At 34.0% G+C, this 21,714-nt stretch overlaps 1 protein-coding gene across 2 annotated transcripts in view; it reads left to right on the top strand.

Annotated features, from left to right (window-relative positions):
- The window catches only part of SGCZ (sarcoglycan zeta), a 427,058-nt gene that overhangs the window by 302,290 nt on the left and 103,054 nt on the right, over positions 1-21,714 (top strand). For both annotated transcript variants that reach the window (XM_035004132.1, XM_035004131.1), the window contains exon 3: positions 15,058-15,145. In XM_035004132.1, coding sequence (XP_034860023.1) covers positions 15,058-15,145 — 88 coding nt within the window. The remainder of the gene's footprint in view (positions 1-15,057; positions 15,146-21,714) is intronic.

The raw sequence follows: 21,714 nt of genomic DNA, 5'->3' as shown, positions 1-21,714 counted from the left end.
AATTGAGTATTTTCAGTTATAATGTTGATGATAAATCAGTGTGATGGGACTTTTTTTGGATAGACTTCAAAAAATAAGTAACATTCATATACCAAATGCCTTATTTCTACCTACTCATGTGTGTGAACAAGTTTCTCAATCCATGTATTACACAGCAGAAGTAGACTCTATCTCATGCTGAACGCTTTTTCATTCTAGCAATAAGTTATCTTTATCCACAAAGATGTATACCCATTGTGGAGGGGGGGGTTACCTAAATCATTAAGAAAAACATTTCTAAAAGTTTCTGACAAATTCTTCTTGGTTTTGCATTATCTTTTTAAAATTTTTAATGGTGATAAGGATTTCTGATAAATTTATCCTTTTTTTCCTTTTGATGATAAAGCAAATTTGTAGTATATATTTTTATCAGTTGAATAGTAATCTTAATTTACCTAAATCCAGAAGAATTTTTTTTTAATCTGGTGTCAGGTAGTAGAGTAAGTAAGTTGAAAGGACAAGTGTGGTATACTTGAGGTGGAGCTTAATGGAAGAATTGCAGTTATTAGTAATGACAGACAGTCTTAGTATGAACACGAGAGAGGCTAATGAAGGGTGTATGACAAGATCATGGGAGGATAAAGCAAGAATCCAATAGTTCAGAGTACCAGAAGATCATCTCTGTGGTAACTGAAATCACTACAAATTATGACTGAAATGAGGGGAGAGAATGACAGTGAGTGAACCAAGAAATGGAGGCATGAGTTGTGGATTATGTAGTGTGATGACCTGGGATTCAAAGATTAGGAGGAAGAAAGAGGAGGGGAGAATTACTTGGAACTAGTTCTGAGACACATAGTGTCATATTAGATGCCTTCATCTCCATGTCCATTGGAAGAGGGAGCAAAACCAGCTATAGTTGGAGAGATAATAGGAACTCAGTATACAATTCTTGTAAATGTTGTTCAGTACTTCACTTCAAAGATGAGGAAGTTATTTTTAACTTTTTGCAAATTCATAGTTATGTAATTATGAAGAATTTTACAGTGCAAAATGTAAATAGATATTAATATAGATTAGTCCCCTACACTCTACAGCTTTATTAAGTTGATCATTCATATTTAGAATAATGAATTTCAGGCATTACAAATTCCTCCTACAGATAAAAAGATTAAATTTTATCTTTCACTTTCTAAAATTTTAAGTATACACATTCATTCTACTTGTAAATATGTTTGGCAGAAAGGATGAAACAAAATCTTTTTAATCTTATGTTATTAATAGAAATCATTAATGAGTACCAAATTAACATATTATTTTTGACATAACAATAGTGGGAGATTAAACAAAATTTAACAGCTGGATTCAATTTTAAAATCTGTGTTCTTGGGGCGCCTGGGTGGCTCAGTCGTTAAGCGTCTGCCTTCGGCTAAGGTCGTGGTCCCAGGGTTCTGGGATCGAGCCCCACATCGGGCTCCCTGCTCGGCAGGAAGCCTGTTTCTCCCTCTCCCACTCCCCCTGCTTGTGTTCCCTCTCTCGCTGTGTCTCTCTTCTGTCAAATAAATAAAATCTTTAAAAAATAAAAAAATAAAAAAAATAAAATCTGTGTTCTTTTTTTTCTTTCTTTTTAACACTTCATTCATTCATTTCTACTGCTTCACTTATTGTTTGACATAAGTAGAAATTCTGGCTCTTTCTTAGTGTTCAACATCTGGCTCCTGACAGCATTAGGTCAGGCAGGCCTCAGGGAAGACAGGCACAGTGAACTATTTGATTTGCCTGAATTTGGAAACAAATGCACGAAATGAGTATATTTAAATTTCTTAGAGAGAGATTAAATGCTAATATTAAGGGAAAATATTTCTCCCTAAATATTTCTCTGCTTGCTTTTATCAGACAATGACAATTTTATAACATAACATTTTTACTTTGTCTTTAACTGCTAGAAAAAAGTCAAAGTAAAATTCAGGGTTCAACCCTAGCAACAAGCTTGTTACAACAAGCAATAAGATATGTGTCTGGGCACATTTATTTCTCACATTTTAAGAGGCCTTTAATTCTGTTTATAAATTTTAGTGCCAATTTAACATTGTGTTTAAGTTTATAACACAGTATCATTTGGAAGAAGTACCATCTTAATGAAAGCATAAGCATTTTATGTTTTGCTCCTCTGTGTGTTCGCTCTTCAGATGGCATCGGTCTTTTTTTTTTTTTAATGGAAAATAGAACAATTCAGAAAAACTGTAATACTTTTTATGTGTTAAAATGACTTCCAAAAATCCATAGAGTTCACTGATTTCTCATATCACAAATTCTGTGCTTTAATAGAAAAATCCCTTTAATTCCAATATTCACTATTATTAAATTGATTAATTTATTACATTTGGAAGTTTTTAGCTGTTTCTACAGGCTTAATATAGATAGCTTGCTCTGCAAAACAACGTTTTCTTTCTCCGTGATTTAAAAAATACTTTTTACATAATGGATCAACATTGAGACACAGATAAAGATTCTTTTCTTCATATATGAATTCCACCCATCTTTCTAGGAAATATTAAAATCTTTTTTTTAAGGATTAGACTAACTAGTAACCAAAATGAAAAGTATGTGTTCTGGTTACCATATAACAATGTATCATAGTGGCTTATGACTTCCCTTGTGATATGGCGATTTATAAACTCTGAATTTGCAAACATCCTTCCTTCACATAGGAGCACATACACACATGCATACTTACTTTTTAGAAGTATCTGGTGTTTCCAGATACTCACTTGTCTAACTTCAGGTCACTCACTATTCTATCCTTGTTTTTTTCTCAACCCTCATCTCTATACATTAAGCTTCTTTTATATATTGTTGAATAGTAAGTTTATTTTTTATATAAAAATGGCATATAATGAGAACTTTGACTTCTAGTAAATTTGTAGACTCTCTATTCTGAAATAAAGTCCCACTGACAACCTAGATGTATGTAATTGAATTTTTTCACTTGAAAAAGGTAATGGAGAAACCATAAATCCAAAAAGAAAGAGAGAGAGAGAGTTAAAAAAATAGCAGGACATCACTGTGTGTTATACACAACTAATGAATCGTTGAACACTACATCAAAAACTAATGATGTGCTACTATAGGTTGGCTAACTGAACATAATAATAAAAAATTAATTAATTAATTAAAAGTAGCAGGATATGAAAACTGAAATCAGTTTCCCATAATGATAATTAACAATACCTAGAACTTCAAACCGTGGGAATTAATAACCAGCTGAATAGCATAAGGAACATCAGGCCATTATGGTTACAAATACTCTGTCCTTTGAGAATTTGTAAATGTTGTCCTGCCCTTTTGAATTCATATCTTCCCAGATAAGCACTGTCCTCCAGTGCCTAGCAGGAGCAAATACAAATCTTCTCCAGAAGGATGCTTCCAGGCTCCTGGAAATTCTCTCATGTTGACCAAGGAGCTAAACAACAGACAATAAAAAGAAACAATCTGGGAATGGGCCAACACAAGACAAATTCAACACAAACAATGATTCACTAATTTAGACCTCTAAATTACTTTAGCAATTAGAATTTTCAGATATAGAATATTAAAATGATATATATAATAATGTTTAAGAAACAAATTGGAATAAGAGAGCAAATAAAAAACAATAACATAAACAAATATAATTGACCAGTCAGATGTGAAAAATAACCAAATTCCTTAAAAAAAGATATACCAGTGAATTGATAACTCAGTGGATAGCTTAACAGATGACTAACACCACTGAAAGGAGGAGTACATACACAAGGTTGGAAGCCCTAAGCCAGCAGGTAGCACAGAGACAGGGAGATGGGAAATAGGAGACAGAGTTAAGAAAACATACAGATAGAATGAAAGAACGTATATTCCATATCTAAAGGAAATTCTGCATGGAAATGGTGTAAACAATGAAGTGGAGGCACTATTAAACAGATAATGGATGACTGTTTTTGCAAAACTGATAAAAGACAGGAGTCATCAGTTTCTAGAATTAAGAAGTATCCTAAGCAGAGTTTTATAAAGTGAAATTTATACCTAGATTTATCATAATTAAATTATTTTTATATGAATTCTTATATTTAAAAATCTATATCAAGTTAACACTATATTTATTTAAAAATCATTCAAAAATAAAATGATCATGATATTAGCATTATTTTGAAAAATGTGGGATGCATAGTTGCTATAATGTTGAGATCTGAAATCCATCAGAGATTCATTCTTTAGATCAGAAGTCAGTAACCTGTGCTTGCAAATGTCTGCCTTTTTTTTTTTTAATAAGATTTTACTGCAATACAGTCAAGTCCATTCATGTCTTGCTTGTGGCTACTTTTGAGCTACAGAAGCAGAGTTGAATAGTTGCAACAGCAACTGCATGGTCTGTAGAGTCTAAAGTATTTACTATCTATCCCTTTAAGGAAAACTTTCTGATCTCTCCTCTAGATGAAGCCAATTTGATTAATTACTCCTAACAGAAAAATACATTGTTAAATATCATCACTGTTAGGTATATCATTTAACAGATCAATCTGTAGCATCATAACATTCTGAAAGTCTATCCGCGTTATGAGAAATGTCAATATGATTATTAAAGGAGAGGAATATGGAGAAAATTTAAGACGGGAGGGAGGACTTGCACAGGGCACTGTGGTGAGGAGGCCTTGGGTGGACACACTGGGACAGTCACCTCCTTTTAGAAGAGAATGAAAGGTGGTATTGTATCAGAATAAGCACGCTTCTGTTAACAAATAACTCTGGTATCTCATGGGTTAATTCAAGTACAAAAACTATTTATCTGTCACTTCACAATCTGGTGGCGTTGGTAGGACCAGTGTCTCAGATCAGCACAGACATTTAGAGACCTAGGTTTTCTCCATGAGTCATTCCACAACACGTGGGGCATCTGACGGAGAAGTTAGCACGAGGCTGGAAGGCTTTTGTAGTCCAGGCCTGCAGATGTCTTTTATCACTTCCGCCTATCTTTCTCTGACAACAACTTCGTCATTGTTGGTTGTACAACCATATCACCTACAAGAAAGACTAGAAAATGTAGCCTGACTGCTGTGTGCACAGGAAGAAGGGTCGTGGGTTAGTGAGCAGCCTTTTCCATGGAGGTCGGGAAGTAGAGGGCAAACACATCCTAATTTATAAATCTGTGGGTTAAACATAGGCTTGCTGTGCTATGGGGAATAGTTCAAAAATAATTTTTTGAGACAGCTGTAATTTTCTGCTTGATCTATGGGTTCAGCCCACACTGCAGATTTAGAAGCTTCTAGCAAGTAGCTGTCTATTCCTACACCTCAGCCAAATGGATCCCATACTATGCAGTCAACTGCAGACCAGTACCATGGTATCACTTGGGAGCTTGTTAGGCATGAAGAATCTCAGGTTTCACTCTGATCTGCATGTAGAAAGATCCTAAGATGATTTGTATGAGCATTACAAATTTCTGAGCATCAGGTTAGAGTAATTTCTCTAGTCATATCATGTGCTAATTGGTCTGACATATTCTAAATGTTCCTCAATGTTCACTGACCACAGATGCTATAGGTACCATTTTTATATACCTAAAAATATAATTAATTTTATATTTCTTCTAGCCCCAAAACCTGTCATCATTAGATTTTCCTATTAAGAGACCAAGGATTATTCTTTATATTATCTTAGCATAAAAAAAATGTCAGAAATTTGAAAGTGCTGTAGTCCTTTGAAAAAGTAATCCCAGGGATACTTTCCACTCTTTTATTTAGTTGACAAAGAAAGGATGAAAATTGCCATAGTTTCCAAAGTAATGATTACACAAATTGAGGGAGGATTTATTCATATATATATATTTGCACAGTTGTCTTATCAAATATAGTAAAGGTATAACCATAATTAGCAAAATGCTTCAAAGCATAGAATATCATAGATAATTATAAAAGCACAATAAATGTTATCTGTAGGATCGGTTTGTTGCTTAATATTCATATACATATTTTTACCATGTTCCTTTAGTAATTAATATGGGTAATGTATTAGGTTCTCGTGGGTTAACTCAAATACAAAAATTATCTACACAAAACTTTTAACTTATATATAGGTTTTCTCTCTCGCTCGCTCTAAAATATAGATAGTATTATATAACATAATTATATGTTATATATAATTACATATTTAATTTAAGGAATTGGCCCACATAGTTATGGATGTTGAAAAGTCCCAGGATCTGCAGTCAGACCCAGCTAGAGACCCAGGAGAACGAATGGTATTCTTCTAGTCCAAACCCAAAGACCTTAGAACCAGAATAGCTGGTGGTATAAAGTCCAGTCTGGGTTTGAGTCAGATAGCAGAAAGCTGATGTCCCACTTCAAAGACATTCAGGCAGAGAGAACAAATTCTCTTACTCACCCCTTTGGTTCTATTCAGGTCTTCGATGGATGGATGAGATGAACCCACACTGGGGAGGGCAACCTGCTTTATTCAATCTACCAACTTTAATTTTAATCTCACTTAAAAACACCCTGATAGACACACCCAGAATATTGTTTAAACAAATATCTGAGTATCCTGGGGCCCCATTAATTTGACACATGAAAGTAACCATCATAGGTATTATGACCCTGTTACACTTATTTAATTTTATAACCAATTGTTTTTCTTATTATCTGTTTTGTCATTCCACTATCTTTTGTCACTATGGAAAAATGTTTGTCATAATCATTATATTTCTGATTTCCCTAATCTGTTTCTGCCTAAAATCAGTAACAGCATAGATGCATGTGCAGCCGTGTGCAAACACACACACACACATACACACATAATCAACTAAAAAGTTGATCCTGATATTTCAGATACTTAAAGTGCTTCATCAGCCAACTAGATTTTAAGAGAAAGATTTGTTGTTATTGCTGTTATTGTTGCTCTTTATAACTAGAAGAAACTTAGGGCGCCTGGGTGGCTCAGTCGTTAAGCATCTGCCTTCAGCTCAGGTCATGATCCCAGGGTCCTGGGATCGAGCCCCGCATCGGGCTCCCTGCTCTGCGGGAAGCCTTCTTCTCCCTCTCCCACTCCCCCTGCTTGTGTTCCTGCTCTCGCTGTGTCTCTCTCTGTCAAATAAATAAATAAAAAATCTTAAAAAAAAAAAAAAAAGAAGAAACTTAACTAATATCAATGAAGATATTTCTATGGGAAATAATCTAATAAATGATTTTGATTTTTTCTTTTAACTTCTCTATCCCTACTCCCTTCCTCAACAAAGGCATTTCTTGGAAAATTACATACCTCTTATCTGAGAAAGGTGAATTTTTTGTTAAGTGTGCAGCAATTTTTAAATTTTATATTCCACAGACTTCTTATCCTTTCTCTAGTGCCAATATCTTTTTTTTTTAAAGATTTTATTACTTATTTCAGAGAGAAGGAGAGCATGAGTGGGGGGAGGAGCAGAGGGAGAGAGAGAGAGAATCCCAAGCAGACTCCACTCCAAGCACAGAGCCCAATGTGGAGCTCAATCCCACGACCCCAAGATCATGACCTGAGCTGAAATCAAGAGTCGGCACTTAACTGACTGAGCCACCCAGGTGCCCCTCTCTAGTGCCAATTTCAAGCAAGCTAAAAGAAAAATAATTTAATTGAAACTTAGCTTCTTGCTTAACTCTCTATTTGTCCTCATCTCTTGCATTTATAGAAGATAAAGTTTGTTTCATCTACAAATACACATGTGGCATACCCTGTAGCATTTTATTACAGAAGAAGTGGGAGAGGCTTCGTACGGTGCTTGTTCTGAAATACCTACCCATTCACCGTTGAATAGTTCCATTCCCAGAAGACTTAAATAGTTCCTTGTTCCATATAAATAAATGATTTAAAATAATTAATTCCATTAATTTTTAGGACATATGAACTGGTTAAGCAGAAGATATTTACATACACTCTAAAGTTTCTTTCTGCCCATCAAAGTGAGCAGAATTTATGTATTCTATGAGGCAGCACCCAGTTTCCTTACCCCATCAGTGGGATGTATGTCTTTCAGGCTCTTGGTTAGGCAGAGAATGAACAGGTTGGCACCCTCAAAACTACTATGAGGGCAAGATCAGCCTGAAGAAAGACTGAAGGGGCAGCCAGAGGGACAAAGTGACAACTCAAGAAAGAGATGGAAAGAGGAAACTATTTTCCTGGGGCAGCAAGTGTCCCCTGAGAGGAAAAGAGGCATCTCTGGGAATTTAGTGTCATCTGGTTTAAGCAACAGTGGTCTTTCGTTGATCTGGATCTTCATTACTGTAGGTAAATATAATACTTTTCCCTTTTAGGATACTGATTCAAGAAGCATTCATTTTCTAAGCCTATCCATGGGTAAAGTTTGGGTTGGAGCAATTTGAATGATAACAGGAAGTGGCAGATTACCAAAGATTCCCTGTAAATGGAACTCTGTGCAGGGAACTGCTCCCTGTGGCATTATTCTGAAAACACACTCATCGCTAGCAGTTGGGATAAGGAGACCCTCAGGAGGAGTATGTCTGGACTACTGGGTTAACTATGTAGCTTGAAAGAGACAGGAAGGAGCCAGAAGGACCATCAGAAGTCATAGATCATTCTCACAAGATATTCCTTGTAGTGACCTCCATGACTTGATAATTTATAGCAAAAAATTAATGAAAATGAAGAATTCTCAATAAAAGTGTTGAATAGAAACACAGAAAAGCTGATTGGTGAATACATGCTCTCTCCCCTTCACTACTTCACATTCAGGTTAAAATGTGAGCACTGAGAATTTGAGGAGGTCACTTTAACATCTGTAGATAGATTCCTTTTCATGATCAGTACTTCTTCTACCTTTAAAATACAAATTTCAACAGTTAAATGCTTTGCATTCTGAAAGAAATAAAATTTCAAGTAATTGTTTTCTTAACCAGAGAATTAAAATATTACCTGTTTTTCAGCTTCTTAAGTGGATCAAACGCTTAGGGAAAGGAATGAAGTCTGCCTGGTTCAGAGAGATATTATGACTATAAATCACATCATAATGTGATATGACTTGTTCCACTTCCATGGATTTTTAGAAACCTTGCTCTGGGGGAAAAAAAAAAAATGTTGCAAAAGCGTAGTAAGTTCTTTGTGGCCTGAACACAAATCCAGGTAAACACAGGTAGCCTGAGTGCATTATGTTGTAAATGTGCTCAGTTCAATTCATTCACTCAGCAGCATTTATTGACCATGAACTAGGTGCCAAGCATGACACAAACTCTGCTTTCAAAAGGGGGCAGCATGAGTAAAGGAAAATGACAACACCCGTGCTTTCAGGACAGTCCAGTCTAATGGAGGATATAAACAAAGGAATGATCAAAACAAAGCAAAGCAAAAAAATCTCATGACAAGTACCATGATGGACATCAACACTGATTGAGGAACTGGAGAGTGGGAGGTGAATTTTCATGCTGGAAGAGCAGGAATGCTTCAGAAATGATGGAACTTTGAGCTGGAACTTGAAAAATATAATTTTGCCAGTTACAGAGAAGTAGATAAGAATCTCAGGCATGGGGAACAGAAGATGAGAAGGCACAGAAGTAGCATATTTTCAGAAACATGGGAAATCTGGGTCATTTTTGCATGCTGAAGTGATATGAAATAGAGCTACACAAGCAGAATTGGATCCTATTATAAAGTACCTTGTATGTTCTGAACGTGAATTTTTTTCCAAGCTGGGAATGAGGAAACAACAAATGTTTTAGTTTGTTCTGTTTTAATTCGATCATGCCAATATTTTTTAAAATGTTTTAGAAAAATACCACTGGATATGAAGAATCAATGTAAGGAAAAGGTGGTTGTTGCGACGTGAGCTGTGAGTCTGTTACAGGAGTGGTTACAGGAAAGACAGGAAAGGGTATACTTAAGAGACACTCCTAACAGCTGACTGAATATTGAGGAGAAGGGAGATAGAGAATGTGGGGGGTAATGGAAGTTTATTGCAAAGTTGTATAATTTCAGTCAGTGAGGATAAGAAACCACCTGGTAAAACTCAGGTCGAACTGTATAAATTCAAACAATGACATGCCATTTACACCAAACAATACAGATCATTAATTATGTTCTCTTTTAGGATAGCAAGTAGAGTGGGTGATACATTCTAAAATATGGGTGCAGAGGGCAGTTCAGGAGTATATACTCTTGCTCTAGAAACTGAGAAAACAGAATGAAACAAAATGAACCAGACTCTTACTGAAACGTGGATGATGGCAGTGTGGAGGTCACGTCTTATATTCTAAGACAGTGTATGTATCAGATTGTCCTTTTAATTTTAAATTATACTTTCTTCACTTACTTTTAAATTTATTTTCACATTTTGATCTGACATTGTAGAAAGCCTAGAACTGAATCACCACCAGAGAGGCGGTATCTCATGGTGGTTGACAAGGGAGATTCTAGATCCAAATTGCTGGGTTCAAATATTTGCTCTGTCATTTATTACCCATGTTGGTTTGGAGCAAGTGACTTATACTTTCTTTGCTGGAGTTTAGTCATTTGTAAAATAGAAATGATAGTAGCTAGTACTATTATTAGAATACTATAATTACAGTGAGGAATAAATAATAAAAGCAAAACACTAATAGGACCTTCAGCAAAGGCTGGCTGCTAATCTAAGCATTTTGTATATATCATCTCATTAATTCCTTACAAAAAGCCCACAAATTATGTATTATTACCCTGTTTGCAGATAAAGCAATCATGGTTCAGAGATGTAGAGTGACTCGCCAAGTGAAGCAGAAAGTATTTGGCAGACGCACTACTTGAACTCAAACGGGGTGCACTGTCTTGCAACCAGTTTATTTCTTTATACTGTCATGGGTGGTTTTATTTTAAGCTACTGAGTAGATGAGCTCATACATGTCAAGTGTTCAGAACAGAGTCTGGCATGAGTTAAGTGTCAGTAGGCGCTAGATGCTCGGACTACTATTTCTACAACTTAATAGGTGTGGAAGAAATAATGAAGTGCCTCATGTACATACAACAGTATACAATCAGTATAACTTACGTGTATACAGAAACAGTCTCTTCTCATCAGTATAACTTACACTTTGTGAGAAAAGTCTCTATTACAGCAGCTTACTACAAGTAACATCGTTTTTTTTTTTTTAATTTTTGTGGTTAATTGTCTAGCTTTATGTGGTAGGTTATGAACTCCATAAGAAAAGAAAGTTTGTCCCCTTGTTTCTGTTTTTTTACCCAGTAACTAGCAAAGAGCTGGACACATTATAGGTAATCAGTAAATATGTAAGATAAACAAAGGTGGACACAATAAAAATGAGAAGAAAGGATGTTTTCGTTTTTGTTTTTGTTTTACCTTATTCATTTGCACTGCCTCTGACAAAAACATTGAAATAAGAAGGACATATTGCATTATTTTTCTAAAACCATTAGCAAGGTTCCAGTCAGCTTTCAGCGTAAAAAATGTGTGCATGAAAGAATCTTAAGCAGGGGTTTTCAGGCCCACTTAATGGTACCATTGCTTTTCTCCCTGAGTCTCCCACCTGCTTTGTCTCAAGAGTAGCTAAGAAGGCAGATAGGTTTCCTAGAGTTACAGCCGAGATACAGGGCAACTCCAGAACACTGGGATATACCTGCCAGGAGATTTCCTGGTTTGGGAGGACAGATATTTGAAACAAAAGATGAAGACTTTTTTCTCCAAAAAGAAAAGATATCTATATTACTATATTGTGCAGAATAATATGCCACCTACTTACTTACCCTCACACAGAATTTATATGTCTTATTCCTCCTCCATGAGATAATACTACCAAGTAAGTTTCTCCCCTTGATATTTTCAGCAAGAATAAGCTATAAGAGAGTACTGCTATGCTTCTTTTAATATCTGAAATTAGACACTAGCCTTCAAAGTCTTGGAATACAGGAATATAAGACAAAGGACTGTAAGGAAGGAATGTAGAGCAGAGAGTGGAAAGCAATGATTTCTTAGTGGAAATTATTTTCTTACACATAGACCTTTGGAGAGATGAACACAAGAAAGGAGATATAAAGCATTCTTAAATGTCAATCTTTTTTTTGGAAAGAGGTAGTTTCTTGGTACCAATTTTTACCTAAAAAATGTGTTTAGTATTAGATTTATAGATTGCTGGGGATTCTATCTTCTTTGGATGTTGCTATCATTTTTATCATGTAGGTTTTTATCACATATGTATATTTGAATTAGTACTGAGTGGGTATTATATAATAGGTCATGCATGAGCCATGGTTCTAAGCCCCAGAGATGTCACTGTCCTGATATATAATGCAGAAACCATAGTGTGATTTTTCAGTGAAGATGATTAACTTACATGCATTACCTTCTGTTTAAAAAAATAGTTACTTGTTTTCTTTAAGTTTGTTTATTTAATCTCTGCACCCAAGGTGGGGCTCAAACTCATGACCCCGAGAGCAAGAGTTGCATGCTCTTCCGATTGAACCAGTCAGGCACCCCATTAGTTACTTGTTTTCATTCAGCTCACCTAATTATATTTTAACAAGTCAGTATAACATAATAATATAGTAATGTTTACGTGAATACAGCATACAGAATTGTTCATTACTCCTGATAGCTATATGCTTCGAGTTTTAGTAAAAAGATTGCTATTTTTATCATAGTGAAGTTTTAATTTAGATATAAATATTTAATTCTGAGGGGAAATTTAGTGGACTCATGGGAAGAAAAGGGGTGAATGCTGGGGAAGAACCTCATTTCTGTGGTTACAGTAAGGGAAAAGTAGATTAAAATGTAAACAAAGACATATAATGATTAGATTTCTTACTTGTAACTCAAGTCTGTCTACTAAACCAGATGAAATTCATATTGCCTTTTATAATGGACTAATCTCTCATCTTAAAATATTTAGTAAGACAATAATTATTTTAATATACTTACATAGTCCTGAAATTACAGTGTTAATGGTTATGCTTTTTTATGCTATAGTTCATAGAAATTTAGGTCTAGCAAAGCAAATAAAAGTATATATTGTCATCAACTTTTAAAAATCTAAACATTAATTGTATATGTTATTTTATAAAAATATTAAAACAATTGGAATTAAAATTCAACCAATGTATTTTTATGGTGTTTTGAACTGCAAGTTACTTTATAGGCTTTGCTGTTTCTTACATTCATATTAATTTTATTGGATTCAAAACCCCCTTTTGAAATGCATGAGTCACATGTAATTAATTTTACCACCCTAAAATAGAATCTGTGTCTGCTTTTAAGAACCCTGTACTTTGTGCAGTATCTTTACTGGGTATAATTGCATGTAGTCCTTCCTTAGTCCATGACCTATGCTGTAAACAGAATTCGAACACATTGCTCAAAAGGAAAGATGGAATTAACTTAAAATACATTAGATATTTTCAAAGATGGATGACTGCAGCCTAGAAATAGATATGGAAAAAGCACTATATATATATATATTTTTTAAATGTATAGATAACATTTTTGATTTGTGGCACAAAGACATGAGTTGTAGTAAGAAAAACAGAGAATGAAATTAACTATAGTGGTTTTTGTAAACCAAGTCCCACTTTACAGAATAAACATATTCTTCAAAACATGGAAAATTAATTAAAAAAATCAAATCTTAGTTAACCCATAGTACTAAAACCCACTTTTAAAAGAAAGCGTGCACGCACGCGGTGTGTTTGTGTGTGTGTGTGTGTGTGTGTGTGTACTTCTTTACTCAGTGCTTTGTATCTAGTCAGATGTGGTACAAATCTGCTTTAGGAAAAAGCCTATAAAGTCCTTCTATGTATCTCCAAGTCACAAATCTCAAATCCTAATCTTGAAAGAGTTTTCATATAGCTTATATATAAAAACACTTGTGTATTTACATTAACATAGAAGTGACATACCACCTAGATTGTGAGGATGGTATTGGGAGAGATTTTCATAGAATTTTTTTACCTGGATTAAAAGCTCCATGAGGGCAGGTATTGTTCTGTTTCGATCACGGAGATGTCCCAAACCTCGAGAACATTACAGCCTGCATGGTGAGCACTCAAAAATACTTGATGAATGAATGGATGGACAGTTTGTAAATGATCACCTTGCTTATGTTTTAGATCATAAAAATGAAAATCTAGGCAGCTGTAAATTACTTGCCTGAGGCCGTGGTGGCAAAAGCTCAATATGCAGGTTCTGAAGGCCATATCCTTCAATAAATTATTTCACTGTTAAATGCTAAATTAGTGATAAAAGTAAACATCTAACCAAAGTTAGATATTCTAAATGAGAATTTCCAGGCAAACATCTTATATTCTTACATTTTATGTACTTCCCTACATAAGCCATTCTATAATTTACAGGGCATTTCCACATGAGGTAAATAAACAAGCTAATATCATTTATTATGAAAATTTATTTACCCACTCAATAAATACCTAGTAAATGCTTTTTTTCCAGCAGGATGCTAAGTAGTGAGTATATAATTATATACACATGACTGTCATGTTCCCTGTCCCATGGACATTTCCTTCTGTGACAGAAACAAACAAAACCAAGTAAACACATATATATGCAAAATAAATTTGCCTTGTGATAAGTGCTTGGAACAAAATAAATGGAGACTGGGAGTTTGGGGATTGAATGAATTTGTAGGGGAGGCAATTTTGATGAGATGCATTTCAGCTGGGACCTGAAAGTTGCAAATTCAACTTAAAAAGGAACTTCCTCATTTGGGTAGGGTCTAAAACATCTCCATAGGTAGACTTATATTCCACTGGGAGATGGAGAGGGGAGGAGTGTCTATACCTTGGACGTACAGCAATTGGTAGAGTTGGAAATTATTGCATCAAATAGTTAATGTCCATTTATCAAAGTAGAAACATTCCTATCCTGTCAAGTAGTTATGATGAAACACTTGTATTTTTTTTTCATATTGTCCAGTCAATATTTGGGATGTTAAAATAAATGCTTAATATAAAACAAAGAAATAGAATTTTGGTAATACCCAAACAAATGCAGTATAGTTTTAGAGATTAAGTTTGACTCTATTTCTATTTTTTATTTGATTTCTTTATTTTATGCATGTTTCCCAGGATAGTCCACTGGTCTTACAGTCTGACAGGAATGTAACAGTGAATGCAAGAAATCACATGGGGCAGTTAACTGGACAGCTGACAGTAGGTGAGTGCTTTGGGGGTAAAGATTGCTCATACCATCTTACTCCACTTGAAGCTTTGTGATTGTTTAAATTGGGGAAAGCAAAAGTTTATTATTTCTCTAATATAAAACTAGACATCCTTTTTCAGCCCAACTATCTTGCATAAGATTTGATTTTTCACAAGCTAATTATAGTCTCCTCTATTTGGTAGTTCTTACTCTTGTCAATGTGTTACTATGAGACAATCACATTTTTTGTTGTTACTACTCTTGAATTATGAAATGCACCATTTTTCTAACAAATACCTCCCTAGTGTACGTTAAGTTATAGTAAACAGAATAAAACACATGAGGTATAACATCATGTGGTCTATGTATCCTTTGTTTTAGGTAAATAATTTCCTGAGAGATATTATCTGCTAATGTAAATTAGAAATGACATATTAGTTGAATATAATAAATCTTAACATTTATCAATTACTTATAAATATGGTATTGAGATTATTTATATTTTAAGATTTATAGGCTTTAGAAGTTATAAATATAAGTTAATGATAAAATATTGTTTTCTCATATTGTCAAAAAATTAGTGATTCATATTACCTGGCATTATTATTTGAGTCAATTTTTATAAGAAAACAGGCAAATAAAAAGTCAGTTGTAATTGTGTAAAGTAATAAAAAGATTTGATTGTGTGTAACTGTCAAAATATCTTTAGAATGCTGTACTTTTTTGTGGGGAGATTACCTAATATTGATAATATATGTGTGTATATAAAAGTATATTATAAGTAGTAAATTATAATCTCAAGGAATGAATTGTCCTTATCTTAATGAAAAATTAATGAGCACCTTAATATAAAAGTATATTTCCAAGTATATTATAAGTAGTAAATTATAATCTCAAGGAATGAGTTGTCCTTATCTTAATGAAAACTTAATGAGCACCTTAATATAAAAGTATATTTCCAAGTATATTATAAGTAGTAAACTATAATCTCAAGGAATGAGTTGTCCTTATCTTAATGAAAAATTAATGAGCACTTTAATATAAAAGTATATTTCCAATAGTTCTTTTTAAATTACACAAGAATATGGCATTTGAAATGTAAGATTTATAAACATGAATTTGATTGTGTCTACTTCTTTTGTAGGTATATGAAACACTTTTCGATATGCTATTTGCTTTACTGAAGCCAAAAATGCAATTTATATTTTAGCATATATGTATTTCCAAAAAATATAATTGCACTTTATTTATAATAATTCAATTTTATTTTACATAACATTCACATCATAAGAGTTGGTCACTAGGCATCATCAGTTGAATACTGGAGGCTAAAAGTAAAAGGAGGATAAACTGAAAAGTTGAACAAGCAGTAATATTAATGGGCAGAGCTAGTTTTGTTTTACATATTTTTTTTCGGTAGTCTCCCTGATTTAAATTTCAGTCATAAGCGATCATGTTTAGGAAACCCAGAATAGCTGCTATATGGTCCTGTGGCTAAGCATGATAAGAAGGTCTGTAATTTCATGTCTATAACATTATCTCAGTAAAACATTAATACTAATTGGGTATTAAATAATTGGAATGTCATTGTTCTGATTATTTACTTTTTAAAATCTGCTTAGAGTCACAATCTTATGCTTCATCTAAGGTGTCATATATCATCATAATTCTCCTTATTTAATGCTCGGTAAATTTTGGAGAATAAATTCACTCCCAGGAACTGGTAACTTTTATTGTCAGAATCATTGACTCATCTTGGATATTTTCATTTCTGTTTATCAAGAATCAGTGACATATCCAAATTATATAGAAACCTTAATTGCAATCTGTAATTTCTCATTTTTCTGTCTTTCTTCATTACTTCTTCAAACCTTCAAGTCATGGCTGCCTTAAGTAAGTCTTATATTGGGTAATAAGACAGTGTGTCATTTGCTAGAAATTAAACAAAATGATATTAACATTTGGTACTAGTTTGCTTTTCATAATTCACATTTTGAGGATTAAACACCACATAAAATAAAAAACAATTAGAGACAACTTCTGCGGCAGAGTTGACTTTTTGGTTTCTTCTGAGGTCTGAGGTACTTACCTTCATTGCCCCAGGGGATTTACAAGACAGCCAGTCAGGGAGTGGGAGTATTGAATGGCAGGTGTGCATCATTACTGGTTCTGTGCCTTTTCTAGCAGCTGTCAATTAGCTATATACACTTAAAATCAAATTTGCTTTATTTATGATAAGAGAAGATATGCTTGATGAGAACAACTAGGCACTAAGATTCTGTAAGGAGAATATTTTTCTTTGATTTGTTTTCTCAGGATTTTGAGTCGGTATACACTAATAATAAAGTCCATATGATGAAACAACCATTTTTAAAATATCGTAAGTTTATAAAGAGATAAAAAATTAAAATGTACATATATACAAAATTACATTAAAAACTAGTACCTTCTTTATCCATATGGAAACTATTTGTATCCTGTATAATGATTAATTAAGCCACATTACCTTCCTGGTAGTAAAGGTGTAAAGAGAAATGTGACTAATGACATGATCCTACTATGTTTAAGGAGAAACATCGGAGCTTTTTATGGAAAATCAGGGTTTTTTTCTCACATACACTGAACAAAATGTACACGTTGTTTAATAGAAAGAAAACTGGATGATACAGTGTAGCCTGTTAGAAGCATTGGCCAGCCAACACTATGGCGTGGTGCTTTAAGGGATGCTCAGAGCAGGACCACAAAGTGCCGCTAGGTAAAATAATTGTGGGAGCAAGAAATGGAACATGTTTACCAGTTCAACTTAATTCGGGGATAAATATTTAGGCTCCTCTGCCTATTAAATATTCCTTATGATAGATACTTTCACCTGGGACCTGGGCTTGTCATTGGTCAGATGAAGTGAGGACCCGAAATGTTAAAGTTTGTGGCCGAGTCTTTTCAGTTCAGAAGTGAAGTGAACTGATGATAAAATTGATATCCTTTAGTAAAAACTGAAAACCCTAAGACTCTTAACTGTGTTGATGCCTCTCTGCCCACCTCAGTATATTTCCAACATTGAAGACAGGCAGGCGCGCGCGCGCGCACACACACACACACACACACACACACAGCACCCGGGCTGCCCCATAGAATTGGTGTAAGGAAAATATTGGGAAAGAAAGCCAGCATGACACTTAAACATTTTGAGTCTGCTACTACACACCGAAGGATTGTTTGAGACATCAGCATTTTATTCAGTGCAATAGACTACAAGGTAATTTGAGTCTAGAAGCTTTTCTAAAAATATTTACTCGTCACCTCTCATGGCAAAATAAGCCTTCAGTAATGCAAGCAGTGAATAAAATCACATAATTTCTAAAATTAATCACATAATTTAATCACATAATTTTAATAATAACTATGTTACTATTAAGAATTTATTATACAATAATGTTTATTAGATTGATTAAGCCATGAGCATTTTTTAATGTTCCACATACTTAAGTTAATCTGTATATCCAAAGATTTCACAATGCCTGTCACGAAACACTCTTGCTAGAAAGGCACTTTGATTATGACTAATTATTAAGAGATGTTATAGAAAACCAAAAAAACATCAGAACATAAGTTCAGTGAAAACTATTTTCAAAACACAGGAATAGGTGGATTTTTCACTAATAATAATATCATGAGTGTAATCATATGATTTATATATCAAAATGTTCTAGAAGAATATACTCACCTAGAAATCATACTTTAGTCAGAAAGTAGTCTTAGAAAGGAATTATATTTTAATAGTTAAGAGCATGGATTCTGGAGCCAATTAAATCCCAGATCTGTCACTTCCCAGCACTGCGACCAGGTTACTCAGGGCATCCTCCATACTCCAAGCTTCCATGCGGATAACGTGAGTGTCCATCTCCTACAGTAGATGTGAAAATTGAGTAAGTGAACAGATGTGAAGTACTTGGACCACTTCATGTATATGTTAGTTATTGTAATTTTTATTTGATCTGTACATAAATAATTCTGTACAATTGGCCAAACCTCTTGGTTTTACTTATCTATGAAATGAGTATTATGCTAGATTATCTCCATGGTTGTTTCCTGAATGTAAAATCTGTTTTTACCTTTAGAGAGGAAATTAGTTAATGAATCCTCTGACCCATTAAATTCCCCACTATTCACTAGTCCTGAAAAAATGATATCTGATTTGATTTTTTGACATCTTAGCCACAAATTATAAGAACATACTTTTCACTTAAAATAAAGAATGTAAATAAGCACAACTAGATCAGCGTCATTGTTTTTATTCTTTCACCAAATTTTGACTTATAAAAAAACTATTTTTAATTCAACATGTAAAATCATTTTTTTTTAATTTTGTCAAAACTAAACATCAGCATGTTTTGTCCCTAAATGAATGGAGAAAAATGTAGATGAGGGTTTTATAATAAATATTTAATGACCCCTAAAGTGACATGTATTCTTGCGTTAAAGCAATTACTGTGAACACCTGGGAATCGCTTAATTGACTGCAGATGGTGTAAGACACATAAAAAGTAGAAGGTTACAGATTATTCTCACGTACCAAATTTATGTTTTTTGTCATTGACTCATTTTTTTTAACTTAAAGAATGCTGTAATAATCTGGGACAACTTAATAAGAATGAATATTTTATGTAAAATAGTCTGTACAAATCTGGGAGAACAGATCAACGAAACACTTAGGTTAAGTATGGGACACACATTTTAAATGATCAAATGCATTATTGATGTTTCAGAGCTCATTGTTAATATTAATTAATTAATTAAACTAATATTAATTAATCAATTTGAGAAAATAATACATCAAAGCAGATGACTGTGATATTAGGAGAAAGCTGGCATTCGTAAAAATTAGGACCCTTAATCTGTGTAACTCAGATGTAACAAGAATTACAGTGTCTGAAGAAAAGACAATAGTGTGCATGTTTTGAAAAGTTTTATCATAGGAGTATTTCATTTTTTAAAAAAGATTTTATTTGAGAGAGAGCACTTGAAGATGGGGTAGGGGGCAAGAGAAGGAGAGGTGGAGAGAATCTTGGGCAGACTCCCCACTGAGCGGGGAGCTCAATGCCGGGCTCCATCTCATAACCCCGAGATCATGACCTGAGCCCAAATCAAGAATTGGATGCTTAAAGGACTGAGCCACAAAGGCGCCCCTCACAGGAGTATTTCATATAATTGTTTGAACATCCTGAATCATTATATTACTTTTGAGGTGTTACTGTTTGTTATTAACTTAAAAACAGAAAAATGCATTATCTCAAATATTCAATTAAATTCTCAAGTATTTGTAGTGTTAGACATGCAGAATCAAGGGATGCTAAGGATTTTTCTTCCTGGAGCCTAGACCAAATTCTGAAATAGATGGTTTGGCTAGTCATTTCCAATCCTTGCTAGCTTCTGTCCTCCTTCTCCTTCCAGGTACTCCATGCCCTAGTCTGGGATCAATCGTAGTTCTATGAGGCCAGCTCCACTTAAGAGTGCTCTGTGTTATGGTTTTAAAGACCATCCCTGTAGGGTGTTGGCCTCTACTTCTCAACACCATGGGTAGGTAATCCACCAAAATTGTCAGTGGATATTAATGCTTTGATTGATACGAAAACATCTTTGAACTTTCTCCCCTTCCTGGCAACATACATGTTTCAAACTAAGATCTTTGGTAATAATGCCTATAGGTGTCAAAAAATACATCTGATCTTAAGTATTTAGGAATGAGGGTAATAGGATAAAGTGAGAAATGGTGGTTCCATTAAGACATTTTGTAAAAGTGACATAATCCTCAATCTTAGCTTTACCTAAGCCAGTCCATCTCGTTATATGATGATTAAAGGAGATAATATAGATTTTTTCAATAAATTTAATGCAAGAACTCATTAAGTATTTCTAACTGTATAACACAGAGGAAAATAGTAAAGAGATGAATAACCATTTTATTAATGCTATGGTTACATAAAGTTATTCAAAATATCCTATGACTATAGCTCACTGTTTAAATTTTAATATTAAGATTTTAATAAAATAAAAATGATATATTATAGAGTTTTTGAAGGATAAAATTAGAATAAAGTAAACAAAATGGTGAAAGAGTGGTTTCTGACTTCATATTTTATATATTTAATTAGCATTATAGCTATATGACTTATCTGAAATTAATGACTCTAGTTTATGCACTGGGCCGACCTTTGTTTTTAATGAGGCTCCCTTTGTAGAACCTCAGAAATATAGGTGCATTTGGGTTTCCTACATAATTGACTTACTGAACATGCAGTTTTGTGTTGGTCTTAGTAAGAAACTTATCTTTGGAAATTTGGTTAATGGAGCATACTGTTCACAAATGTAAGATTATGGGACTAATTATCAAAAAACATCTGGTGGTAGGGAGCTAAATAAAATTTAGGGGTTCATATGTACACAGAAGATCATTTGCTTCAGTATCAGGAGCCCTAGATAAGGTCTCAGCCAAGCCCTTAACTATAGAACAGTGCTAATTGCCTGGTCATGGAATAGAGGAGATATACCATGGAGGGCCATTACCTATGATGGTCTAGGTCTGT

This window comes from Mirounga leonina, unplaced genomic scaffold (assembly GCF_011800145.1).
Source record: "Mirounga leonina isolate KUSES-001 unplaced genomic scaffold, KU_Mleo_1.0 Mir_128, whole genome shotgun sequence".
Lineage (NCBI taxonomy): Eukaryota > Metazoa > Chordata > Mammalia > Carnivora > Phocidae > Mirounga > Mirounga leonina.
The sequence above is the reverse complement of the archived record's forward strand: the minus strand, read 5'-3'. Positions and strand labels throughout refer to the sequence as shown.